At 36.2% G+C, this 26,172-nt stretch overlaps 16 protein-coding genes across 16 annotated transcripts; 9 read left to right on the forward strand and 7 right to left on the reverse strand. All coding sequences in view use genetic code 12, as the record gives it.

The window, feature by feature from the left end:
• Positions 1 to 73: 73 nt before the first annotated feature.
• On the forward strand, positions 74 to 1,015 carry I9W82_000814 (3-methyl-2-oxobutanoate hydroxymethyltransferase; the record flags this gene model as incomplete). Its single annotated transcript, XM_067695219.1, has 1 exon — positions 74 to 1,015. The coding sequence occupies one exon, from the start codon at positions 74 to 76 to the stop codon at positions 1,013 to 1,015; it is 942 nt and encodes a 313-aa protein (XP_067550838.1).
• A 313-nt stretch (positions 1,016 to 1,328) lies between these two features.
• GLO1 (lactoylglutathione lyase) lies at positions 1,329 to 2,489 on the forward strand (the record flags this gene model as incomplete). Its single annotated transcript, XM_067695220.1, has 1 exon — positions 1,329 to 2,489. The coding sequence occupies one exon, from the start codon at positions 1,329 to 1,331 to the stop codon at positions 2,487 to 2,489; it is 1,161 nt and encodes a 386-aa protein (XP_067550839.1).
• A 514-nt stretch (positions 2,490 to 3,003) lies between these two features.
• TTR1 (dithiol glutaredoxin) lies at positions 3,004 to 3,318 on the forward strand (the record flags this gene model as incomplete). Its single annotated transcript, XM_067695221.1, has 1 exon — positions 3,004 to 3,318. One exon carries the CDS (start codon positions 3,004 to 3,006, stop codon positions 3,316 to 3,318), a length of 315 nt encoding a protein of 104 aa, XP_067550840.1.
• Positions 3,319 to 4,060: 742 nt separating this feature from the next.
• Positions 4,061 to 5,074, forward strand: I9W82_000817 (uncharacterized protein; the record flags this gene model as incomplete). Its single annotated transcript, XM_067695222.1, has 1 exon — positions 4,061 to 5,074. One exon carries the CDS (start codon positions 4,061 to 4,063, stop codon positions 5,072 to 5,074), a length of 1,014 nt encoding a protein of 337 aa, XP_067550841.1.
• Positions 5,075 to 5,292: 218 nt separating this feature from the next.
• On the reverse strand, positions 5,293 to 6,543 carry I9W82_000818 (uncharacterized protein; the record flags this gene model as incomplete). The annotated part of the gene is made up of 1 exon (XM_067695223.1): positions 5,293 to 6,543. One exon carries the CDS (start codon positions 6,541 to 6,543, stop codon positions 5,293 to 5,295), a length of 1,251 nt encoding a protein of 416 aa, XP_067550842.1.
• A 522-nt stretch (positions 6,544 to 7,065) lies between these two features.
• On the forward strand, positions 7,066 to 9,321 carry GCN20 (putative AAA family ATPase; the record flags this gene model as incomplete). Its single annotated transcript, XM_067695224.1, has 1 exon — positions 7,066 to 9,321. One exon carries the CDS (start codon positions 7,066 to 7,068, stop codon positions 9,319 to 9,321), a length of 2,256 nt encoding a protein of 751 aa, XP_067550843.1.
• A 146-nt stretch (positions 9,322 to 9,467) lies between these two features.
• I9W82_000820 (N-acetylphosphatidylethanolamine-hydrolyzing phospholipase D) lies at positions 9,468 to 10,898 on the forward strand (the record flags this gene model as incomplete). The annotated part of the gene is made up of 1 exon (XM_067695226.1): positions 9,468 to 10,898. The coding sequence occupies one exon, from the start codon at positions 9,468 to 9,470 to the stop codon at positions 10,896 to 10,898; it is 1,431 nt and encodes a 476-aa protein (XP_067550844.1).
• Positions 10,899 to 11,163: 265 nt separating this feature from the next.
• Positions 11,164 to 11,481, reverse strand: I9W82_000821 (uncharacterized protein; the record flags this gene model as incomplete). The annotated part of the gene is made up of 1 exon (XM_067695227.1): positions 11,164 to 11,481. One exon carries the CDS (start codon positions 11,479 to 11,481, stop codon positions 11,164 to 11,166), a length of 318 nt encoding a protein of 105 aa, XP_067550845.1.
• Positions 11,482 to 11,754: 273 nt separating this feature from the next.
• Positions 11,755 to 12,328, forward strand: I9W82_000822 (uncharacterized protein; the record flags this gene model as incomplete). The annotated part of the gene is made up of 2 exons (XM_067695228.1): positions 11,755 to 11,856; positions 11,969 to 12,328. 2 exons carry the CDS (start codon positions 11,755 to 11,757, stop codon positions 12,326 to 12,328), a joined length of 462 nt encoding a protein of 153 aa, XP_067550846.1.
• Positions 12,329 to 12,411: 83 nt separating this feature from the next.
• UBP6 (ubiquitin-specific protease) lies at positions 12,412 to 13,890 on the reverse strand (the record flags this gene model as incomplete). The annotated part of the gene is made up of 2 exons (XM_067695229.1): positions 12,412 to 13,808; positions 13,878 to 13,890. 2 exons carry the CDS (start codon positions 13,888 to 13,890, stop codon positions 12,412 to 12,414), a joined length of 1,410 nt encoding a protein of 469 aa, XP_067550847.1.
• Positions 13,891 to 14,051: 161 nt separating this feature from the next.
• On the reverse strand, positions 14,052 to 15,503 carry I9W82_000824 (phosphoinositide binding protein; the record flags this gene model as incomplete). The annotated part of the gene is made up of 1 exon (XM_067695230.1): positions 14,052 to 15,503. The coding sequence occupies one exon, from the start codon at positions 15,501 to 15,503 to the stop codon at positions 14,052 to 14,054; it is 1,452 nt and encodes a 483-aa protein (XP_067550848.1).
• A 1,375-nt stretch (positions 15,504 to 16,878) lies between these two features.
• Positions 16,879 to 17,916, reverse strand: I9W82_000825 (uncharacterized protein; the record flags this gene model as incomplete). The annotated part of the gene is made up of 2 exons (XM_067695231.1): positions 16,879 to 17,343; positions 17,530 to 17,916. 2 exons carry the CDS (start codon positions 17,914 to 17,916, stop codon positions 16,879 to 16,881), a joined length of 852 nt encoding a protein of 283 aa, XP_067550849.1.
• A 371-nt stretch (positions 17,917 to 18,287) lies between these two features.
• I9W82_000826 (uncharacterized protein) lies at positions 18,288 to 19,589 on the reverse strand (the record flags this gene model as incomplete). Its single annotated transcript, XM_067695232.1, has 1 exon — positions 18,288 to 19,589. One exon carries the CDS (start codon positions 19,587 to 19,589, stop codon positions 18,288 to 18,290), a length of 1,302 nt encoding a protein of 433 aa, XP_067550850.1.
• Positions 19,590 to 20,124: 535 nt separating this feature from the next.
• RIC1 (Ric1p) lies at positions 20,125 to 23,157 on the forward strand (the record flags this gene model as incomplete). Its single annotated transcript, XM_067695233.1, has 1 exon — positions 20,125 to 23,157. The coding sequence occupies one exon, from the start codon at positions 20,125 to 20,127 to the stop codon at positions 23,155 to 23,157; it is 3,033 nt and encodes a 1,010-aa protein (XP_067550851.1).
• Positions 23,158 to 23,340: 183 nt separating this feature from the next.
• On the forward strand, positions 23,341 to 23,706 carry I9W82_000828 (uncharacterized protein; the record flags this gene model as incomplete). Its single annotated transcript, XM_067695234.1, has 1 exon — positions 23,341 to 23,706. The coding sequence occupies one exon, from the start codon at positions 23,341 to 23,343 to the stop codon at positions 23,704 to 23,706; it is 366 nt and encodes a 121-aa protein (XP_067550852.1).
• A 331-nt stretch (positions 23,707 to 24,037) lies between these two features.
• Positions 24,038 to 25,735, reverse strand: TUB2 (beta-tubulin; the record flags this gene model as incomplete). Its single annotated transcript, XM_067695235.1, has 3 exons — positions 24,038 to 25,339; positions 25,448 to 25,483; positions 25,724 to 25,735. 3 exons carry the CDS (start codon positions 25,733 to 25,735, stop codon positions 24,038 to 24,040), a joined length of 1,350 nt encoding a protein of 449 aa, XP_067550853.1.
• Positions 25,736 to 26,172: the final 437 nt, after the last annotated feature.

Consider the following 26,172-nt stretch of genomic DNA (forward strand, 5'->3'; position numbering starts at 1 on the left):
GACCGAGGGAAAAGAGAAGATGAAAATTTTCTTAACCTCTTTTGCAATCTTTTACTTCTTTCAACACTTGAAGATGTTCCGCAATTCAATCCATAAACAAGCTATACGTCTTTTTTCAAACTCATCTACACTCAGATCGTCATATAATCAAGTCGCTCGAAAAACAGTTGCAGACATTCATCAATTTTACCAAGCACAAAAACCCATCTCCGTAGTAACTGCCCATGATTTCATAACTGCAAAATTAGTAGATGCTGGAGATATCGACATTTGTTTAGTTGGAGACTCACTAGCGAATACTACTTTAGGGTACCAAGATACCAATGAATTGACTTTGGATGAAATGTTGTATCATGTTAAATCTGTCCTGCGAGGAAATGACAAATCATTAATTATTGCTGATTTACCTTTTGGTTCATTTGAAGCATCAGTAGAACAAGCAACCAAATCAGCTATTAAATTGGTACAACTGGGTAAAGTACAAGGAGTTAAATTAGAAGGTGGAAATCAAGAAAATATCCCCACAATTGAAAAATTAATCTCAGTAGGGATCCCAGTTATGGGACATGTTGGATTAACACCTCAGAAACATAACGCTATAGGTGGATTCAGACTACAAGGGAAAGATGCAAAGGGAGCATTGGATATATATCAAGAATGTTTGAATTTACAAAAAGCTGGTGTTTTTGCTATAGTGTTGGAATGCATTCCTAATAAAATTGCTCAATATATAACTCAACACTTGTCGGTACCTACTATAGGAATTGGTGCTGGTCCATTCTGTTCAGGACAAGTGCTTGTCGTTTCCGATATGTTGGAATTGAAGAATCCAGAAGAAAGTCATATTGCTAAATTTGTTAAGCCTTATGCCCATTTCTATCAAACGGGTGTAGATGCTTTGAAACAGTATAAACTGGATGTGGAATCTAAACAGTTCCCTTTGGCTGATGAACATGGGTACAAGATTAAAAAGGATGTTTTTGAACAATTTAAACAAGAAGCGCAAAAGCTTTAGAGCAACTGGTTGGGGGTATAGATTCATTTTTTTTGTACATAGAAAAAAAAGACAATTGACTTGTGAAGCGTTCATATGAGGGATAGTTGTAGGTACGTATGGGCCTTCCACCGCCGTACTGATTGTAAACTCTATTTATGTCCGCTCTGGTGCATCATGCGGAGTGGAGTGGGGTGGAAAAAAAAAAAGTCCGATCTCTGAGCAAACAGCCTTTAACTCAAATACAATTGTTAATTGTGGATTGTGAGTTTCTTCTCTGTTGTATTAATAGTCAACACGCAACAGCTAATCATACAGAGTCACCACTACCATCATGTTCCAAACAATGCGTTATCAAGTGTGGTGGAATTCCGCAATTTCACTCAGATGCAGTAGCGCAAAGCTGGTGCTACCTTTACATCATTATGTAAATGGTAGTCGTAAGAAGATTTACAAATTTTCTTCTTCTTCAAAAGCACAAGCATCAATTGCAAACAACAAGTACTATTCTACTATAGATAACAAGATGGCTACTATCAACAACAGTTTTCTTATGAACCACACTTGCTTAAGAATCAAGGATCCCAAATCCGTTGATTGGTGGCAAAACAAATTGGGTATGAAGTTGATTGCTACTATTCCTTTTGATACATTTACCTTGTACATGTTAAACTATGAGACAGAAAAGAACAAGCATTTGAATTGGGCTGCTCGTGAAGGTGTTGTTGAATTGTGTTATAACCATGGAGGCACTGAAGAAATCAATAATGGTAACGGAGAGAAAGATAAAGGATTTGGCCATGTTTGTATCTCTGTTGATAACATTGAAGCTGCTCAAGAACAATTTTTGGCCAATGGTGTTAGATTCAAGAAGAAGTTATCCGATGGACGTCAACACAATATTGCTTTTCTTTTATCTGATCCGGAAGATTATTGGGTTGAAGTGATTGAAAATGGTATTGATAAAAAGGAAAACAAGACTGACGTATCTTCTTACAAGCTCAATCATACCATGATTAGAGTTAAAGATCCAGAAGCATCTTTGAAATTTTATCGTTCATTAGGTTTTAAACTTTTTACAAAGAAAGATTTCCCCGAGGCCAAGTTTAGTTTATATTTCCTTGGTTATAGCCATGATCCTAATTTCAAAGAAGGTACTATGGATTGGGAAGACCAACTGAAGAGAGAATCTATTTTGGAATTGACTCACAATTGGGGAACTGAAGCTGCTGATTCTGATTTCAAAGGTTATCATAATGGTAATAGTACTGATAATGGTGAAGTTCAAGGATATGGCCACATTTGTATCTCATGTGAAGATCCAGCCAAGTTTTGTCAAGAATTGGAGCAAGCTTATGGTGAGAAATTGGATTGGTCAGTGAAATTTAACCAAGGTAAAGCAGTTAAAGGAATTGCATTTATTAGAGATCCTGATACTTATTCTATTGAGATTTTGTCACATAATCTTTTTGAAGAGAGAATGGGCAAACTTTAAGAAAGATCTGAGCATATAGGTTATATATTTAAATGAAGAATTATGTCTAACAGAATTGTAGATCGGTAGTTTCGGTGGGAAGGTGTGGGGCAGATCTAGATTGCAAAAATATGCGCTACCAACACCAAAGGCTTTAGTAAGCAACCCCCCAATTAAGCTAGGCTTTCTGATGAAAGATGTATAAACTGAGGTATATAAGGAGATAGAGATACTGTGTCTCTAATTGTAAAGTATGTCTTTGGTATATTCCATATTGAGTAAATCCATTTCCGTATATATCCCTATTACTATTACTAATCTGCCCTAGGTCGTGTACATTGTTACAATTAGACAGCAAACATTTACATATGTACGTCATATAAAAAGTATACAGTATATATAAATATCATTAAGCGCCACTCATTTCACAATTTCAAAACTTTTCTTGAATTCTATGATTAGGAACTTATTATCCAAATCATACACAACTACAACTACACCTCTTATCTACAAAAGATCCTACTCAATTTCAAACATGGTTTCTGCTCAAACTAAACAAAAGGTTGAACAATTGATTAAAGAAAAGCCAATCTTTATTGCCTCCAAGACTTATTGTCCATATTGTGCTCAAACTAAAAAGACAATTGAAGCTCTTACCAAAGATGCTTACATTCTTGAATTAGATGAAGAAGCTGATGGTGGTGAAATTCAAGAAGCTTTGGCTGAGTTGACTGGTCAAAAGACAGTTCCTAATGTCTTTATTGGTGGTAAACATATTGGTGGAAACTCTGATGTTCAACAATTGAAGTCTGCTGATCAATTGGAACCAAAGATTAAAGCTGCTTTATAGATAGAGTATGAATAGTATGTTTTAATTTACAGTGTTTAACTTTTCATTTTCTTTTGCTTTTGTAAACCACCCCCTCTCATACAGTGTTCTTAAGTTAAAGAACATATGGATATAAACTTAGAGGAAATAGAACTCCGTATAAAGCGAGCAGAAATTCAAGATATAGCTCTGTTTGTGCCCTTTCCCCTTGTAGTTACAATGAAGTCATGACACCAGAACAAAGTCTTCCTTTGTTCCTACGTGATTTTGTCTTTATGTCAGATCAAAAGACATTTGGACAAGACATAAACTTTGAGCTGACATTTTATACTGACAGATATGCAGACGGACTTAGTAATTAATCCACTTTCGAGTTTAACCGGGTGACCCTAGAAAGTGAGACAGCTCCATTGGAAGCGTGCTATAGTTATAGTGACTACAATGAAGAGTTCCATCTAAATGAGAGTGAAGTTCAACTTGCAATTCCACAGATGTAGATAATTAGCTCTGAACAGGAAGAAACTTATCAACGTAAAAGAATACCACACAGGTGAGGATTTGATTATAAGTCGATACCTGTTTTTCTTTCCAAAATAGGCAAGTCAGGATGTAGAAATTGGTAGAATACCAGTAACTACAAAAAGGTTTTAGTGTGTGGTGGTGCGTCTTATTGAAAACAAAATATTTTGCAACACTTTTTTAAACTCATCAATACCAGTACCGAATTCAGATCTGACTTCACACATTAAAACACAATACCAATATGCTGTCCAATCTGGTTGAGACAGAATTTTTCGTCGCTAGTGCACCTGAACCACTGGGAATTTATGAGTTGGTTAAGAAATTGCTTAGCTATAACCGTACCGATAGATTACAAATATGTTTCCTTGTGGCTTTGTTTCATCACTTTTGGTGTTTTTTCATGCTTTGTAAACTGACCACAATATGGGGTCATAATTCAGCATTAAAGGAAACAAATGATATTGAAAATTCAAAAGAGGCCAATGGACAGAATGGACATTCCGATCCAAATCAACTGGACTCACTGCAACAATCTTCACCACTTTCAACAGTTGAACAACCACAAGCTAGCACCAATGTTTCGAGGAATTATGGACCCCAACTTGCCGCAGAACCTAATGCCCTAAGAGTCAAGGTTTCGAGAAATACGCCATTGAAATCCAGTCAAATCGATGCTATTGAGCCAGCGATTGTTCCAAGTAAGAGCCATAGTGTTGCTACACCCGTAGTGGAGGGTTCACCGCAAGAATATTTTGTGGATTCTATTTTGAAGGAGGAGGAGGGGAGGGTGCCTCCTCATGTTACCGATGATGCTCAATCTGAAGTTCAAAGCAACATTTCAAGACAGCAAGCATCTAACGAGACCAGTCATCATGTGATTCCTGTGAAGGATGACCGTGACCATGAGGATTACAGCAAGAAAGCTATTTCGGACTTGGAAAAAGGGTCTGAGGGGGCCATGTTAAGACCTGCTGATAATATCCCTGAAGCTGAAGAATTAATATCGGCTTCAAATAAGAACCTGGTTGAGAAGGCAAATAAAGACACCTGGCTGATCAAAAAATTTTGCAAAAATATTGAGGATTTTTATAGGGGAAAACCAACTAACAAGAAAGCCAAATTTGGTCTTGCCGTTCTTCGCTTGCTCGTTTGTGCGATAAGACCACTTCCTTATTCGGTATTGCTTTTTTTGTTGTGTTTCATTTTTTTGCAAGCAACAGCTCTGTTTAGATCGCTAAGGAAGAAGATCGTTTGATAATCCTATTATGTATTGTGCGTTGATATTTCTATTTGTGAAGTTGCTAGTTCGATTAAGTTGAGTGCTATATACTAAAAAATCAATTATAATAGCTATTAATATGACATACTTCTCTACTTTTTCCTCGATGAACATCACCAGTTGACGAGAGGGGGTAAATATTCCCAGAGTCACGTTGAAAATTTTATATTATAACTTCACACTGACTGTCAGCTCTAGTGGTGTTTGAACCTATTTTTGGAAAGTAATTGCTTTACTGACTCCTTACCTGATAGAAGTTTATTGTGATTCCTCTCGCACAGGTATTGAAACCAAATGCCGAGACAGTGAGTAAGTGTTGGCGGCTTCACGGTGGAGTCATACACAATGGCCCTTTTAATATAACCAGCAACAACAAACGTATCTTGAATGTCAATCCTCCAAACATGTCTGATATGCGTAAACTGAAATGTTTCAAAGAAATGTTTGTCAACCTTAACTTGGATATGACAGTCAATGTTCTTGAATGGCAACAATCTTGCAACCTTTTCAAAATCCAACTTTCCAAAGCATAAATCAAGTTCTATTACGTTGGGCATTTTTTGAAGTAGCAGACCAAGATCATTGATGGTAGTGCTGGGGTTAAAATAGTGTAAAGTGAATACCTGCACCTTGCTAATTTCGAATAATCCAGTGACCCACTCTGTGGGAAAATCAGCTGGGCACTTTGTGCTCACTACTCCGCCTACACTGTTTGCAACCAAATTCAAGTATATTCGCAATTCTTTGGGCCGCAAACCTTTACTCAGAAATGAATAATGAGTCCTCATTTCCATAAACTCATCCACAGACATGCTAAGTTCCAAATTTTCAATCAATTTAAAGTGACGTTGAGCATATTTCTTGGCAATTAACTTTAAAGCCTTATTCCCAGTAAACCAAATCTCGGTTAATTTCGTCAATACGTGATCATAATGAAATTTTGAATGGTGAATAAAGGTCGCGTTCTTGCCGTTTGTAGATAAATCCAAATCACAATAATGACAGCATAGAAAAACAAACAGTCGATCATTGCCTGGCCAAAGACGAAGTTTAAATAATAGTATGTAATATTCTTGAACCAAGTGCCCAACTGCCTCAATGTCAAAAATGACGTACTTCTTATAATATTTGGCTTCAACATAATGCCCAGCTTTGATAAATACTCTATAACGAAGTTTATTATTCATTTTTGCGACGCACGCTTTTGCTGTTTCAAAGTTTGGTCCATATTTCTTCAAAACTTTGCCTGATATTGTTACTCTCTGTGGCCAAGAATCTTTGGCGGGTACAGCACCGTATCCGCTATCCCCTAATATTCTATACAGTTTGACCTGAGGCAATAAATTTAACCATGGAACAATGATCTCAGTAGGAAGATCTATAAGGTAATCTTCAATGGGGAGGACTCTAGTAAGGATTTCAATGGGTAAGTCTGAAAGGTTCATGATGATTCTAGGGTGAGGAAGTGGGAAGTGGGAAGTGGGTCGATAGATCTAAAATCTTGGCATCTCGAACCTTGGGTTATATTACCAGATCGTGGTCAATTTAAGGAAACAACAAGGGACGGGCACAAAAACCAAAACTGGCCCTTAACTTTGTTGATGATCTCCTCTAGTCCATGAATACCGAAGAATCTTAATTATAGCTTGTGTTGTCCCGTGTATTACCAGGGGGGTCTTTCTTCAATGTTTGTAAATAGGCGTCTTTCTGCTCACTTTCTCATCATCGTATCATGAACCAACACTAATCCTTTGAAATTGTGGCATTCCACTGTATTGGAGATTCCATAAACTCAATGCAGTTCGTATTACGTAATACGCAACTCCTTCAATTTCCTTTTGATATACTTATACCGTATGACAAGACAAGTATTCATGAATAGAAAATAAAAAAAAAAACACATTTGTACATCAACAAAGAAAAAAATTTCCATCTATCTTTCTTAACTAATTACAACAAAGTGTCCTATGTCAAACGTCAGTTTACAGATTAGACAAGCAGTTCCTGCTATTGACTCAGTGGTGGCTGATTACGCTGTTGGATATATTCAACATGTATCAGATGCTACTGAAGACAGTGTTCGTGCACAAAGAATCAACATTTCCGATGAAATGGCATTCCTCAACAGCTTATTAATTTCCGCAGGTGGTCCATCTGATAAAGTAAAAACTTTAACTGATTCCATTACTCAACAGTTGAGTGAAAAATTGCAAAAGAATATGGAGAAATTGGCCATTACTGGTGATACTTCGAAAAGGTTGCTTGATATTAATGTGTTGCAAAATAACACCAAAAGAGATATCAACACTTCACTTGCTTTGTTATCTGCAAGTAATGACATTGAACATACTGGTAGAGTGATGGAAAGTAGAGTTGATAAAAAGAAGTTGGAGAAACAGGAAAGGAAGATTGCTAAAAAAGTGGCTAAACGTAACAACAAGTTTGTCAAGTATGAAGCATCGAAATTATTGAATGAAAAACAAGAACAAGATTATGATTCATTCTTTCTTGAAATCAATCCTCTTGATTTCGGATCTAGTGCTGGTAAGTCCAAAGATATCAAGATTGACAATTTTGATTTGTATGTTGGTGATGGTCAAAGAATCTTGAGTGAAGCTTCATTGACTTTAGCTTATGGAAGAAGATATGGTTTAGTTGGTCAAAATGGTATTGGTAAATCTACCTTGTTGAGAGCTTTATCTAGAAGAGAATTGAATGTGCCAAAACATATTACAATTTTACATGTGGAACAAGAAATTAGAGGTGATGATACTCCTGCATTGCAAAGTGTTTTGGATGCTGATGTTTGGAGGAAAAGTTTGATACAAGAAGAACTGAAGATTAATGAAAGGATAACTGAAATTGAAAATTTGAGACCAGAATTTGATGAAGAGTCTTTGGAAGTTAAAAAACTTGATAATGAACGTGATGATTTGGAAACCCATTTACAAGAAATTAGTGAAAAATTGAATGAAATGGAATCTGATAAAGCTGAAAGTAAAGCAGCTGGTATTCTTTACGGTTTGGGTTTTACAAAGGAAACTCAAAATCTCCCAACTAAACAATTTTCTGGTGGTTGGAGAATGAGATTGTCATTAGCAAGAGCATTGTTTTGTCAACCGGATTTGTTGTTATTGGATGAACCTTCTAATATGTTGGATGTTCCATCGATTACATTTTTGGCCAATTATTTACAAACGTATAAATCCACTGTGCTTGTTGTGTCGCACGATCGAGCATTTCTTAATGAAGTTGCCACTGATATCATTCATCAACATTCAGAAAGATTGGACTACTACAGAGGTGCCAATTTTGATTCCTTTTACGCCACTAGAGAAGAAAGAATCAAGAATCAACGTCGTGAATATGAAAATCAAATGGCTTATAGACAACATTTACAAGAGTTCATTGATAAGTTTAGATACAATGCAGCCAAATCTCAAGAAGCTCAATCGCGTATCAAGAAATTGGAAAAATTGCCCATTTTGGAACCACCTGAAGATGATAAAGTGGTTACATTTAAATTTTCCGACCCTGATGGTATATCACCACCCATTTTGCAAATGCAAGATGTTAGTTTTGGATATGATCCTAATAAATTACTTTTCAAAAATGTTAATTTGGATGTTCAAATGGATTCAAGAATTGCATTTTGTGGTGGTAATGGTACTGGTAAAACAACACTTTTGAAATTGATTATGGATCAGCTCTCTCCAGTTGAAGGTTACATTAATAAAAATGGCCGATTAAGAATTGGATATTTTGCTCAACATCATGTTGATGCCATGGATTTATCACTTTCAGCTGTTTCTTGGATGAGTCAAACTTTCCCAGGAAAGACTGATGAAGAGTATAGACGTCACTTGGGATCATTTGGTATTACTGGTTCATTAGGTTTACAAAAGATGCAATTGTTATCAGGAGGTCAAAAATCAAGAGTGGCATTTGCAGCCTTGTGTTTGAATCAACCTCATATTTTGATTCTTGATGAACCTTCCAATCATCTTGATACTCAAGGTTTGGATGCTTTGGCAGAAGCAATGAGGAATTTCAAAGGTGGTATATTGATGGTTTCTCATGATGTTTCAATTATTGATAAAGTTTGTAACGAGATTTGGGTGGCTGAAAATGATACCATTTCTAAATTCCCAGGTAATATCCATGATTATAAGAAACACATTCTTGAGTCTGCGAATATTGCAGGTGTGGTGAAGAGACACTAGGGGGGAGTATACCGTGTATAGAGTAATAAGCGATGTAAGTTGTGTTTTTACAGCCGAGGTACATCGGCATCTTTGTGCGAGACAAAATCGAAAACTTCAAACTCTACACACCTATTACTCTACTCCTATCAAAGCAATTTAAAGAGATGGCTATCTGGGGTTCGATAGGGCTTAAGTTCAAGCTAGGTATAGGGATCGTTTCACTCTATGCTTCATTTGAAGCGTACATGCTCCTACGGACCAAATATGTGATCAAGTCTAGAAAAGATGAGTATCAAAAGTTGCTCAAACAGCAACAACAGCAGCAGCAGCCACAACAGCCACATCTACAACAACAACACCTCAATTTAGACTACTCCAAGTTCAAATCTGCTACTGTAGCAGGAATGTTTGTCAATCCATTCGACGAGTACCGACCACAGACTGCATTTGAATTTATTCTTGTTCGAATTATGGAACTATGTGAGCTGTTGTATGGAAATTTCATTGAAAAACATGCCAAATTGCCTCAGCCTCACGATGGTGCTGTTGAAGTTGAAGATGAGTTGAAGTTATTCAAGCCGGATTTGGAAAGGTATAGAACAAATTCCCAAATACTACAGCAATGTATCAAGAATAATACGTTCAAGGAAGTGCATCAGGAAACTAGTAATTCAACGGGTGGTGGACTATTTTTCAAGTCTAAGTTGAAACTACCTTCGATAAACAGTCTGTTGTTGTTTACTTGGTTGGGTCAATCTTGTACGTTATTTCAAGTTTCAGGAATTAATTTCTTGACTGATCCAATCTTGAGTGATCATTTGATTACACCCTCATTTGGGCCCAAGAGATTGACTAAATCACCACTTTCATACGATGATATTCAATATGCGACTAATAATCAACTAGATTTTATATTGGTCTCTCATGATCATCCAGATCATTTAGAAATGGATCTTGTTGATAAGATACGGAATGAAAGTTGTTGGATAGTTCCATTGGGATTGAAAAGTAAATTGGCACGCCGCGGAGTTCATAGAGTGATTGAGCTAGATTGGTGGGATACGTTGGATATAACGAAATATATCACTGGAGTACAAGAGGTGAATGGCGAATTTCCCGACAAGTTTGAAATTGAATGTGTTCCTTCGATGCATTGGTCAGGAAGGTACGTCATTGACTCAAACAAATCACTATGGTGTTCATACATCTTGAAACGTAATGGTAAATCAATAGTGTACCATGCTGGCGATACAGGATACCTGAAGGAACTATTTGACATAATTGGCGCTAAAAATGGACCTGTAACATTGGCATTGTTACCCATTGGTCAATATTGTCCTAGTTGGCATCAAAAGCCACGACACATTTCACCTGAAGAAGCATTGACAATGACACAACAAATATCGGCCCGTTTCATGAAGGGAATACATTGGGGGACGTTTAAACTTAGTGGTGAACCGATTTTGGAACCTAAGAATTTACTAAATCAATTGGCAAAGTCTTGTGGGAAAGCAAATGAGTATAAGGTGCCACAATTTGGATTAACTTATTTATTCGATCTAGAACATAATAAAGAAATAGAGTTACATGTATAGAGAAAACGCCAGTTTTATTTGTTAAAGACTAACATATAGTGTATTAAGACATTTGGAAAAAAGTCCAACCAAGACTCCAGCCACTTTCATCCCCTTTTGCTTGTTTTTATTTCTATTTACACGTAAAGTACGTAGTTGGTATTAGATTTTCCATTTTGAAAATTATTCGTTATTCGTAAGCGCCATCCTTTGAGTTAAAAAAAGAAACGCTGAACCCCCCCCCTTTTTTTCATAAGCATCCTCTCCTCATTGCACATCTCTTCGCCTACTCTCTGTAAACAGCAGTCAACTTGGCTCTTTGATTAGCAATCATCAGTCTTTGCAACTCCAAATACCCCGAATCAGATCTAATCACCGAACCAATAGACATAAACAACCCAAATGTACCGACAGATCCCATTATATATTGACCCAAAGTTCTCATTACTCCATTTGGTCCAGCACCATTTTGCAAGATTGAGAAGCCACCAAAGAGGACTCCGACACATACACCAACTGTTGAGCCCATTAGAGCACCCATTTTGAATTTGTCCCAGTTGGATGGCTGGTGGCCTACGTATTGGTATTGTTGAACTGGAGGCATAGTTTGTCTGTTAGATGAAATGTAGATTGCTCTTAAGATTTATCACTGTGCATTTGAAAAGATTTTTTTGTTTTTCGTTCATCCAATTGAAAATTCTAAAAAAATTTAAAACCAACACGACCAACCGAAGCCAAACAAAAGAATACCAATACTGTGTTAAAGTTACCTTCCGAACTGAACTAAACCACTTCAATTCTATAGAAATTAAGAGATATCACCTTGCTATACCCAATTATAGACCCAGCACACCACAACAGTAAACTAGTCCAAACCATGGGATCCAACGCTTCAAAACCAGAGACCAAAGTCTTTACACCAACAACTCCAGTTGACTTCAGTTCAACTTTCTTATCACAATTGGAACAATCTCCAGAGGTATGTTTTTCTTGAGAGAAATAAAAGGAAATAGCGCTCCTCCGACTAACACAGTTGAGACCGCTTTTCTTGCGTTTCCCGATATATATACTAACGTATACTCTTTCCCTAGTCTGACTATTCACGAGCCCAATACACCGAGAAATACATCCAAGACAGAGTAGCTCAAGAATTGCAAAAATTAGAATCGCAAACCATCAAGAAATTCCAACAAACCACCAACGAAGCAGTTGCTAATGATAAAAGCAGCAGCAGCAATAAACTGAAACTCTCAGTCACTGAAACTAGTGCCAAAGTTGCCAAACTAACTCAATTGTTGCAAGATAATGCCAAATTGGAACAAATTGAAATAACTCCAGCCTTACAAAATTCAAGAGATCAAGTTATACAATGTTTGAAAGATAACCAAGGAAAAAGTCTCAATTGTTGGGATGAAGTCGAAACTTTTAGAACCTTGGTAAGAAACTTATAGAGAGAGAAATGACTGTTTGACGGTTTAACCGTTTAATATGCTTTCATTTGTGTGTGTGTGTTTTTTGTAATCCTGTAATAAATCTATAGCGCCAATCCTTTATAAATCAACAACAACGCTGAATCACTTTCACCACCACCAGCCAATGTAGCAATCTTTTCTCTAGACACTGAACTGACCTTATCATCATTGAAAAGCCACCAATTCTCTCCTTCAAGATCATTGGCATCTTTAACATATGCCTTATAATGACCACCATCAGCACTAGCTCCCATATGAGTAATCACAGCACTAAGTTCATAAACTGAAGATGGGTTCTCAGTAGTTGTTTCAAAATTAACTCCAGGAAGTGCTGTATTTAAATCATCTTGAAATTTGCTCTTGATTGAAGCAATTTTCAATTCTTCATCTTCTTTATTGATGATATCCTTTTTAGCTTTTTTATAATCACGTTTTAAATCCAAGTTATCCTTTTCAACTTTTCTAATTATATCACGATTCTTATTCTTTTCTTCCTTGATTGAATCATCTAAAAATTCAGAAAGATCCAATTCAAATGGAAATTGAACTTTTCTTAGAATTTTCGACTTCTTATTGATATCTCTTCTCCAAAAGAATCTAATAAAGTGAACAACAAGATATTTGGGTAATCTAGTGATTTTCTTGGAAACTTCGTATTCAGAATCAGCATTCAATGTGTCGTTATGCTTGGTTATAGTTTCAGTTAATCCTCCAAGAATACCATCTCTCAAGAAATTCGTCTTGATATCAATATGACAATTCAACTTGAATGCATCTTCAACACTATACGAAGTGCCATTTTCACCTTGCTCTTCCTCACCATTGGCTAAACTCTTTGTCGCTACGTTAAATTCAAGCTTGAACAAATCAGCAATTTTCAAATTCAGTTTCAATGTAGTCAAAATCTGTGAAAATGCTTCCTCAGCATCTTGTTGAGCATAAATTCCATTTCTTTGTTCAGCAAATTGAGGATAAACATTTCTGAAAAGTGTCAAGAATAACCCAATGTTTACTGAACCTTGTTTCTTTTCCATTTGTTTGAATGTATTTTTCAAAGCAATGGTAAACCCATCAGTACCCTTATACTCCAGAATATTATTCCTGACATCATCAATTTGATAAAGAATTTGTAAACTTGAATTGAGGTAGCATGTATTTCCATAATTGGGGATACCGACGGGGTTATTATCCACTTTAGTAAGATCTCCCATATCTTCAATAAATTTAGGTTTTTCAACTGGTGCAGTCAATTTATCAGGTGTACCCAAAACCATAACTGGCTTACTGAAATCTAAAGATGATAATAAAGTATCATCGTTTAATTTGCCTCCTTTGACCAAAATCTTTTGTCTTTCAGGTGGAATCATGGTTTGTTCTTGAATCTTGTTTTTCAAATCGATTCCAGTGTCATTTGCACTCACTTCAAGACTGTACGTCTTTCCTGCATTCTTTATGGTGACTGTGTTACAGCTGTTAGTAAATTGCTTCAGTAGGTTTACTCTAGTAGAAAGAGCTTCTTATTACATACTTGTAGTACTCATGTTTTCTTTAGTGGCAAATATCAAAGGGTGTATGATGTTTATTTTTTTTTTTTGGTTTGATTTTTCTCTGTCTTTGACACTCTACAAACCATATACAGAGAGATTCACACTCAATACTTAGCTACAGCATAAACACCTCTGGCGTCGTTATTCATTTTTTTCTACTCCTCTATCAAGCTGTACTGACTTAATAATATACAATCACCCCCACGCTCTTGATCTAATCCATATATGTACAAGATCCCCTCTGAAGTAACAACATTGACATGCAAAAGATGGTCCAAGTCTTTACTATCACCTTGATTTAGGGAGCCTGACTCCTGTACAATATCTGTACTTACATTATTTATCATGGCAATTGACTTTAAATCTTTATTCTTTGCATCGATCTTGATAGAAGCAAAGTGCCTCGTGGGCTCCAAAATTGAGGAAAATCGAGATGGCAAATAATCACCCATTTTTTGTGCTGCTTTCCGACCCAAAGTTTGTGATGATCGTCTAATCAATCTTGCAACTGAAAGTCTGTTCTGATCAATAATGGGAGCGTTGTTATCTTCTGAGTTGACACTATTAAACGAATTGGATGAGCTTTGGGAAAGTTTTCTATGTTTTGAAGGTATTTCTGTATCCTCATCTTCATCATCCACATCCATGTTATCCTCTACATCATCTGAATCATCGTCATCTCCATCTCCTTCTCGTATACTCTCTGGCTCCTCTTCAATAGTTTTAATCTTCTTCTTTTGTTTAGTCTCCAACGCTTCTTCTTCACCCAATCTAAAGATGTGAACTGTAAGACTTGAACTCGTGGCTAAAACGTACTTGTTATCATTGCCAAATTGCAAAGAATAAATTTTTGTGGGGTAAGATCCTCTTCGAAATTGAAACAACTTGACCCCAGTGTTTGTATCAAACACTCGTACAATTGTTCCCTTATCTGACGCAGTAGCAATAAGGGATCCATCACTTGAAAAACTCATGGCAGCAATATCATTCTTATGAGCACTTATAGCCATAATGGGGAGAAATTTGTTTATATTGAAAATTATCAAGTCACCTCTATTTGACACTGTATTACTTGTGGATTTATTTGCATTGGATTTGTTCTGAGTACTATTGTTATTGTGAAGTTTTGAAAGTGTTTCGGTAGCACTGGGTGGAGATGGATATGCCAATAAACAATGGTTCTTTCCGTACGAAACGGTACACAATCCTAACGGATTAGAATTGGTTTTAACGGTTTGAAGTAGCTTCATCGTCTTGATATCATATATATATAGTTGAGACTCCAATACAACAACAAGATACTCATTAGTCAATTTAATATTCAATATCGTTGTTGGGAAAAACAATGAACATATGGTACTATTTGTCTTTGTATTCTTAATTTTTAGTTCTCTTGGTGATGATCCTATTTCATCTCCTAATGGAGTTATGGCTATTAATGAAGTGGTATAAAGCATTTCTATTATATTGATACAATCATCTTTATAAGAACAGCATCGACCAAATTTTTGCTCCACATTAACAATCTTATACCCTGTTCTTAATCCTAGTGCAACACATGTTAAATCCTGATTGAAGTTGAGGTGTGTAACTGGAAACTCATTCATTGTTAGGATATAGATAGTGATGAGGTGGAGGAGGCTCAGATGTTTATCAGTCTTGTAATGATTGACAATTGATTAAATGATTGTTTTTGTTGTTTGTTGTGTTTCGCTTTTTTTGAATGTCGTGTTGTGTGGTGTGAGATGTCGTGAAATGAAATGAAACGCGACACTTCAAATACCACGCACCCCGTTGCTTTTATAACTTATACATGAATAGATAGAGAGCACTTTGAAGCTTGTGTCTGGTTAGCTAACCCTTATAATAGCATCACTACTATCGTGAGATCTTTGCTGTGGATTTACTACAACTTCTCTTGCAATACACTTCGGTTCAGCTCTTTTGCAGTTTCATTGTACCACTTCTCTTTACACTTTGTATATTCAGCTGTAGAGGTATGCAATTACTCCAGTCTATTAGCTCTTCAACTCTCATTGCATGCTTTTCTCTTTTTTTAACGTCATTGAATGGGGTATTCACTCTCGGTGCATTGAAACTTTTGCAACCACAAGAAGAGAAAAGAAAATGTAAAAGATCAACTGGCATAAATACACCAGTGCCATGTGACTTACTTAGATGTTAGTATACTACTCCCCTTATACCTTCCACGAGTGATCCATTTTGTTGGAGTTCTAAAAACAGAAAAAAAGAGAAAAAAGTGGGCTCAAAGGGAAAAATGTAAAAAAAGTAAGCGGGGCGAACTGGGAATCGAACCCAGGGCCTCTTCGAAATTTATGCTCAGGTATTTAAGCCCAAACGAAGAATCATACCACTAGACCATTCGCCCAATTTACAAAGTTTTCAGGGTCTAGCTCTTATAAGTCACGTTGGTTTTTGGTAAATGTTTGCTGTTTTCAAATCTATGAATTCTCATCTACGTCCAGAATTTGCAACAACGAAAAGCTGTTACTAGCTCAGAATAGATTGAAGATTACTACTCTTTCCTTGAATTTAAATTTTAAATGAAAACTAATCGGCAACTACAAGATCTTGACAAACTTACAAATATTTGCAACCAAATGGTTGCAAAAAACATAAAAATTGCTCAGACTATTTACTATTTAATGGACTTAAGTGTTATTCCATAAGAAGTATTCACAGAATGCAAATATAAAAGAAAAACTGGAGCTATAAGCATGAAACACAGGATACATCATTGCCTTCTTGCCTTTTTTGATGTCTTTTTGCTCTTTTCGTTTGGTCTTTTCTGCTTTGGTCTCCCTTGTTTAGCTATCATTTTTTTCAAGTCCTGGAGTGTGCCTTCAAGCTGTTTTAACTCGGAATCAGACAATGTCCTTAGTGGCTTTTCCCTCAACATGCTAAACCATGCAGTAAGGAGCCCTCCCTCATTTTGTGATGCATGATTGAATACATCAATCTCTAATGGGGGGGGGGGAGGCTAGTGCCTCCACTTGAGCTCCCTTCCAATCCTTTGGAAGCTTCAGGAATGTTCAACCCGATTCTGGAAATGATTAAAGGGGTAACCACAAACCCCATATTGCTTTTGCAGGCTTTAAAATAAACACCTGCTTGTGCCAATACTTTTAGGTGCTCCGCGGTGCCGTCACAAAATGAAGACAACCCATGGCGTTTCAATTCGGCGAAAAAGTTTTCCTCGTTTTCAGCTTCGAAATCCCAATCTGGCTCCGCCCATGTGGCTGTCTGATCTAAGTTTGTCGTGTGAATTGTAGGTTGTTCCATACCATTTGTATGTAACAAACTCATAAAAGGCTTTAGCCAATGACAGATGATGCTGTTAAATATACACTCTTTACTACCAACATCATCAGTTGGCAATTGGAACATAGGAGCTGGTTGTTTGTTGTAGAATGATTTTAGATTGATCTCCAGTAAAATGTTGTGGTTGAGTTGGTATTTTTTCAATGAATACACATCGTTGACAGTTTCGGTAACGTCCGAACCAACACTCGCAGGAAAATCAATTTGGCACAACTGAAATGAGAATTTTATTGATAAGAAGTTATTTAATAAAAAAGCATATGGTATATCACCTTTTCAAGCTGCTTTAACAAAGGAGCAGAAATCTTGTATTACTTCGTTCAAAGCCCTTTTCACTGATATGGAGAAATCACCTCTAATTGGCTGGTAGCTAAACTTCAACGAACAAATTTGGTGGCAAGTAATTTTGAAGGTATCAACTTCACGACCTTCCATTTCATTCAACCAGTAATTGAATGCTGCTTCAATTAAAGGCTTGGCATCCTCAAAGTTTGTTTCTGGCCAATCCTCGGTATATAAGTCACACACCCTGAAGTCAACCTTTTCTGAGTCTTCGGCAAAAACGAGACCAATTTTAGTTTGAAGTACCTCCAACTGCTCACCAATCATTGTTGTAAACAACTTGGCAGTGGGCTCATAGGAATATGGAACGGCGACGTTTGTGGAATCTGCGGCCATGGTTTTGTTGTTGATATGGTCCTGAAGTGAAAAAGAAAAGTCTACTATGAAAGACTTAGAGTATGATGGCAATGAATCGTATCTACAGAGTTTTCTCAGTGGCAAATGAACCGTATCTACAGAGCTTTCCTAGTGGCAACTTTCTTTGGTATGCTATCAAGATACGGTTGTATTTTTGGGCAGTTGCAAAAAAGCGTTTTGTTTTTGTGTAATTGAAATCAAATTGTGTGCGCAATTTATAAATTAATCAGCATTTTGCAATTTGAATACCGCTTTGCATGTTCTTTTTTTCTTTTTGGTTAGCTATATAGGTAGATATGCCTTCTAATATTCAGTACCATAGATTATCACATCAAGTGTTGTTATTTGACTTAGACGCATCGATCCATGTCAGTCCCACGGTATTTATATATCGTTTTCAACTCTAGATCCGTGTACCATTTCTTCAAAAACACAAACGACTGTCTTTGTGCAATAGTGAAACTCATATCTAGGTACCCCCCTGTCCTGTTGTATATGCGAATTTTAGGAAAATGATAGCCAACAACACCATAAGGGAGCTGTGGACTTAGCATGTATATCTCATTAGTAAATGTAGAATCTGAAATGCAATTTTGAATTCCTAAATCCCCGATAGGAAATCCTCTTGGCTCATACCACCAATTAACAGAGGCTTTGGGGAAGTGCAAGCACAACCAGCTGATTGCTCTTGCTGTTTTCAGATTGGAAAATTTAGTTGCAAGGATGAGCATCGATAAATTAATGTGTGAAAAATTTAGGAGATCGCGAATGGTAAACTCATGAGTTTCTTCTCCATTGTGCCTTAAACAGAGCTGAGTAAGTTGAGGATACTCTTTGTCCAACTTGTGATTGGAAAACACTTTTTCGATTTGAATATACCCCATAATGGTCAATTCACGGAGTTCAATGGTATTAAACACATCACTTATTGTGTAATCGACTACTTTCATCAAATGATGGAGATGTAACTTATGCAACCTCAAATTCCCTACACGTTTGGTGAGCATATCTTTGCGGAGAACTAGAACTGACAAACTTGTTATAAATGAGAATGGTTTGAGGGAATCCCAGTTTACAATATCTGAATTGACAAATAAATTAAGCGACGTTTTAATATCTGATGGTATCTCAAACAGATTAGGATTAAATGGCGGAGGAACAAACTCGGTATTGCTGAATGAGTTCATTTCTCTCATATCATTGAACATGAGCTTGGACGTTTTTTTATACCAAGTGAGATTGCCTTGGCTGTTGCGACCAAAATAACGAATTACTTCAAAAGTCCGAATCGACTCGAAATGTCCCAAAACCTGCTCTATAAGGGTCTCATCGTAATCGGATAGTAGAAAATGATTAACTACTACGTCCTTTCTGATCTGAGACATACATTTGTATAAAACGTGTTTGGATACTACTGTATACTTGTTTGTTCTGAAGTTGTTGATGTCCTTGTGAAATTTGAATTGAGTAGGGCCGCCATCTGATGGTTCAAGTACAAATTCTCCATAAACATAGATGTTTTCATACAATTTTACCCTTGCAGCGTAGCACAATTTGGAATGTAAGGGTGCGAGCGCCAACGCTTGATGTTGGTTGATGTTGAGGAAAACCTGCTGCACTATTTGAAATGGTAAATCTGATAAGCAGGGCATTCACAGAGGTGCAGTCAAAGAGATGCGTTAGATTTTACAACATTAGAGAGCTTTATATATACTCTAATGGAGTCGTTGTTTCGTCTACTTTGATGCACCGTTATTATAGCATACTCTGTCTCTTGTACTTGCTTAGATAAATGCTATGTTGCGCGGTACCATAGTTGGGACCAAGTTCGTGTCAAAAGCGTGCGTAGGTGTGTCTCACAATAAGGAAAGTACAGTAATAATTGTTTGCACCTTATGCATGAACTGCAATTCTTTACGTACTTTATAAGTAGTACGTATTACAAATCCCTCTAGCTTCTGCTTAATACTTTGAGCTCTTAACTCATGCACTTTCCACCATACATACCATTCATCTCCATACCGAGTTTAATAGAAAAGGTACTCTCTCTCTCTGTATCTCTCAGTTGACAAACGCAAACTACCCAATAGGTTTGAACACGCGAGAGGAAAATCTTTGAGCACAAAAAAAAAAAACAAAAAATCGGTCCAACAACACACCCCAGGATCCAAAACTTCAACTCCAATAATGATTGATGGGTGTCCCAACTTTGCAATTGATCTAAATCTTGAAGATGAGATAGTAGATATTATTCAACTCCATCAACTATTAGCAATTGTTACCAAAACATCAGTATACATCTACCACCTGTACACTTTATTACCATTGGCAAGTCATACGAGGTCGTCTAATTCGATTGAATCTAATGGTGTCAATATCAAGGCTAAAAAGAAGCTAATATACAACCCACACAATGATAGACAGTCTAAGCTCAACTTATTCATTCAAACTGATTCCAATTTCTTGATTATTTATCAAATTAGTATTGACTATTCTCATTCAATTTATGAAGTTCACAATAACAACCATGAATTAATTCAAGCTGCAGTACCAATGAATTATTCACTGGGTAATTTTTCATTTACTAAATTTTTACAATCAGCAACCAAATCATTTATGCAGAACAATGACGAAGATGTATCTCCAAAATTGGAAAATGTTGAGAGTATTAATAATAATTCCATTGATGATGAATTGGGTGGATATGATATTGAGCCGGTAAAGTTGTCAATTTATAAAGTTTTACAAATGGGGATGGCTAGTGGCGGTAGACAACAGTTTTGGTTGCAACTGAATTCTCATGATTTGTTTATTTTCAATTTCGCTAATGAGACAAATGAGGATGTGAAGGCCGATTCGTTTCAAATTGTTGACTTGTCGTCTTTTGAAACCAAACTTATTGATTTGTCAACGTATCCATGGTTCAAGAGCCCAGCAAAGAGGATCTTTTATAACCAGTATGACGATTATTTCTTGTTGATTACAAATGAGGATGAGATATTGAACATACAATATAACGGTGAGGATTTCAACTCGTTTGCAATTGGATTCGGCGACTTGGAAACTGTGAGTTTCAATCCATCATCAAACTTGATAATTGCCGAAGAGGGAGAAACATGGAAGCTTTTCAACTTGAAGGATAACATATTAGAGAGGTTGAAAACATTGGCTATTCCTCACGGGCAAGTTACTTGGTCAAGTTGTGGAGATTTCTTCACCTTGATTGAGGAATCAGGCAATTGGAAACTTTTATCTCGATTTGGCAAGGTTTTATTTGATACACACGAAACAAATAATGAATTGAATGGAAAACATAACCATCCAAGTGGGTTCTTGAATGTGAAAACCATTTTAATTGGTGACAACTCAAACACATTATATGTAATGTCACAAGATTCGACCAAACTTTATTACATCAGACTTTTTAATGTTGTTAATGACATTGTTTACAACAAAAACTACATTACCGTCATTGAAAATCATCGAAACTTTGTCCGGTTCCCCATGCTACCCAAGTTTAAGCGTTTATTATTACACAATGATAATTTCAATGCAATCGGCAAGAATTCCACTCCTCAAAGCAAACTAGTACTATCGAAAAATTATCTTGGTCAGTTGTCAATTTCATATGGCGATCATATAGCAGTTTCGACACCTATAAACTCCGGAGGGTTGACAAACCACATACTATGGTTCAATTGCAAGAACCACTTTGCTGATGTAATGAACATAATTGATCAGTTTTGGTTTCAAGATTATCTCATTGTTGTAAATAGAAGAATTCGCCATGATTTTGAAGCTAACGAGGACAACAAAGAGCTGCAGTTTGTTGATGAGGTGATTGTGTTTGATACATCGCGAACCAAATATGGTATGAGTGGAGAAAATATTATATTCAGTAGTGATTCTTTGCTTTGGAGATATGACTTTAAATGCACATTTGTCGCCACTCAACTAGTTCAGTATGAAGAGATGTCACATATAGTGATTCTAACTACTGATTCGCGACTAGTGGTGCTTGATTTGATAACTGATAAGACTGTCAATTTGGATACAGAATCCAAACACTATCGTGTATTTATATCCACAAACAAAACTGTGCATTTATCTTCCATTAAAAATAAGTTGAATTTGCAAGAGACAAGACAAATTAGTATGATTGACAAGCGTCATTTCCTATTCTTGTTACAATCAGGTGAACTTTATCTTTTGAAGAATGTTACTCGATCTTCATCATTCAGTAAAGCTCCCCTCGATGTTATCAAACCTAGTAACATGTATGACTTGATTAAAGTGAATTCCAGTATCGAATTTTTCAAATTTGTCACTGTTCCATTCCAATCTCCAATACAGTTTATTTACTTGTTTAATGGAGACCAAATTTTGATTTATGATGTTGATGAAATGGTTGCCAAGGCGCATAACAGGTTACAACTGCATGAAGAAGATGACTTTGAGTCGGAAGAAGAATTGGAACTCGTACCCATTGCAATTGACACTGATGATATTTTACCATTGGAGATTGAAACCGACAGGAATACAATTAATTTAATTGGACTGGAAAATTTGGCCCTAACCTATCATCACAATGATTTCATAATCAAGCATAAATTAGCACACAAGTTGATCTTAAACAATTTTATTGAATTTGATTTGGTCCATAGAGGAGACTTGGAAAGCACATACAACAAGTATAAATCATTTACCAATTTCCAGTTTTGTTTGGAGTTGCTTTTGTTTAAACTCTTGGTTGAAGATGAACATCAACAACAGTCGACATTAACTTTGAAACGACTTTTCCAATTGATTGAGTTTACAGAGAGTCCTGAATCCATTTACATAAACTGTTTGAGAAAGATTGAAGTTGCTTATTGGGGCAAGTTTTTCAATGTATTGAATACGACTCCCGTCAAATTTATGGATCGATTGATTAAATTGGACAATGTTGAACTATGTTATCACTATCTCATTGTTTATTTAAACTACAAAAGAGAAGGTGATCCTGGCGATAATGAACACGATGAAATTGAGCCGCTGTCCTCTCCCGGTAATGGTAATCCTGATCAATTGAATGATGATGATAGACAAATCATAGTTCAAATTATTAAAATGTTAGCTGAAAGTGAGAAATGGGATTGGTGCTTTGAGCTATGTAGATTCATCAAGATCCTAGAACCATCTGGTCTGCTTTTGAAAGAAATAAAAGCTCAATTTGGGTAATATAGATCTGTATAGGTATATACATAATCCTGCATATAAATCAGCCAACCAAATTATGTCTTTTGGTAAGAGAGACTAAACAGAAGAAGAAGAAAAAAAAATTATCACCAATATGCTATAGGATTGACACTAGGCATATATAAAGTACAATCTCCCTATCCTCAAACTACAAAGCCCAATAGAATGACATTAGCTACGCAATTTGCAGAAACCACCCGTTACTCCGCCACAAGCCCCGAATTAAGACGAAGGGTATTACAATTATACCGCAGATATATTAGAAGCTCTCGAGAATTTGCCAACTTGTACGAGTTGGACATGCCGGTGTCGAGCATAAAGACCAAGATCAGACAAGAGTTTGAGAGACAAAGGTTTGTTGATGATTTGGCTATTAGGAATGTGTTGTATATGAAGGGACAAATGGAGTTTCAAGAGTTGATTAATTTTTGGAAACAACAGTGTCATGTGTTGAGGTATTTTGATGATCAGAACGCTTATAATACCATTGATAAGAATGATTTTGTAAAGAACTTTTTGAGAGGGAACTGAGTCTTAGAAGAGATAAAGATTATTGTGTGTGGCGGTGTATTTATATATTCAAAATTAAGTTGCATTGAACTTTTTGTGTGTGTGTGTAGCTTGTATACAAGTTGAAACGATGATGTCTCTTCGCAAGAGATTCTAGAGTCACTATCAACATAACACGAACTGACTTTAACAAAATAATATATAAAGGGTATATGTATAAACACTATTAACCAAAAAAACAAAAAAAGAGTAGAAAAGGTGAGAGAAATGAAGACTGATATTAGAAACTTTGTCGAAAGCAGATTGATAGCATGATCAGTAATTACGTTGGCATCTCCTTTTTTTTGAGTGCTTACTCCATTACTGCTTCTTCCAAAGGAACCTCATCAGCATAGTCCAAATCCTCTTCATCCACACTAGCTTCTTGGTATTGTTGATACTCGCTAACCAAATCATTCATGTTTGATTCTGCTTCAGTGAATTCCATCTCATCCATACCTTCAGATGTATACCAATGCAAGAAAGCTTTTCTTCTAAACATAGCACTGAATTGATCACCAACTCTCTTGAACAATTCTTGAATAGATGTAGAGTTACCAATAAAAGTAGCAGCCATATCCAAATCTTTAGGAGGAACGGAACATACAGCAGTTTGAACATTATTTGGAATCCATTCAACAAAGTATGATGAGTTTCTGGTTTGAATCTTGTGCATTTCATCATCAACTTCTTTAACTGAAACTTTACCTCTAAAGAAGGCAGCAACAGTCAAGTAACGACCATTACGTGGATCAGAAGCAGCCATCATATTCTTTGCGTCAAACATTTGTTGAGTTAATTCAGGAACAGATACAGATCTAAATGACTTGGAACCAATTGAGGTTAATGGAGCATACCCAACCATAAAGAAATGTAATCTTGGGAAAGGAACCAAGTTAACAGCCAATTTTCTCAAATCAGAGTTCAATTGACCTGGATAACGTAAAGAAGTAGTAACACCGGACATGACTGAGGAAACCAAGTTGTTTAATTCTGCATAAGATGGTTGTGGTAATTTCAAAGTTTGTTGACAAATGTTGTATAAAGCTTCATTATCAATACAAAATGTTTCATCAGAATTTTCAACCAATTGGTGGACGGATAAAGTAGCATTATATGGTTCAATAACGGTATCGGAAACTTTTGGTGATGGAACAACAGAGAAAGTAGCCATCATTCTGTCTGGGAATTCTTCTCTGATTTTGGAAATCAACAAGGTACCCATACCTGAACCAGTACCACCACCCAAAGAATGAGTAATTTGGAAACCTTGCAAGGAATCACAACCTTCAGCTTCTCTTCTAACAACATCTAAAACTGAGTCAACCAACTCAGCACCTTCAGTATAGTGACCTTTAGCCCAAACATTACCAGCTGAACTTTGACCAAAAATGTAGTTATCAGGCCTAAACAAATTACCAACTTTTGAAGCTTTAACATTATCAATGGTACCTGGTTCCAAATCAACCAAAACAGCACGAGGAACGTATTTTCCAGAACTTGCTTCATTAAAGTAAACATCCAATTTAGATTTTTGCAAGTCATCAGTACCAACGTACTTTCCGCTGTTGTCTAATCCATGTTCACCACAAATTGTTTCCCAGAAAGCAGCACCCTAAGAAAAAAGATGTTAGTAAAAAAAAAAAGGTCTCTTCATAGGCGTTGCAACTTGACTGCATAGACAACTGGTAAGCAGTGGTTGCTATAAGTGGTTTATACATACAATTTGGTTACCACATTGACCGGTAGATAAATGAATCTAAAAAGTTAAACTGTTAGTACGTGAATTCCTTTGAAAACAAAGGATCGTTATTTCTCTCTTTCGTGCGTATCGATCAGTCCAACATGATCCATAGACAAGACGCGTAAATGGTTGATAAACCTTGTGTGAGTGTGCTGTTAGTTGGTTCTAACAACACATGAGCCCATTTTTTTTTTTGTTATCTTTTGAAACACGTTTCGAAATAAATAATTGATCCTAGTGTGCAATCAAACATACAATTTCTCTCATAGCTAGTAGTTGTAGGATGTGTTGTGAGATGTATTGTTCTTATGATTAGTTATTAAGTAAGAATGGATCAACTTGATATATGATAAACACTAACCCTCTTTTCCTAAACGTGTGTGTGTGTGTGTGTGTTATGTGCTGTCTGAGTAAAAAAAAAGGATCAAAATTTTCTTCTGTTTGTTTGGGATTTGTTTACATTTTGACAAAAATAACTTATATACAGGAATATAACACGACATTAAATATATAACAAAACACTTTACGGAAAGAGTTAATTATGTTCAAAAGAGCCATTTACGCACATTCAGAGTCAATTTGATAGCAGTGGTATGCTTTGTATGTCAACTGTTCATGAATGTTACTTTTTCATTGAATTTTCTCTATAAAGTTAACTTCAAATCACGTGACCAGTTTTTTGCGTTAATTTGTTTACCATATTT

The sequence above is a fragment of the Candida metapsilosis genome (genome assembly GCF_017655625.1).
Source record: "Candida metapsilosis strain BP57 chromosome Unknown scaffold1, whole genome shotgun sequence".
Lineage (NCBI taxonomy): Eukaryota > Fungi > Ascomycota > Pichiomycetes > Serinales > Debaryomycetaceae > Lodderomyces > Lodderomyces metapsilosis.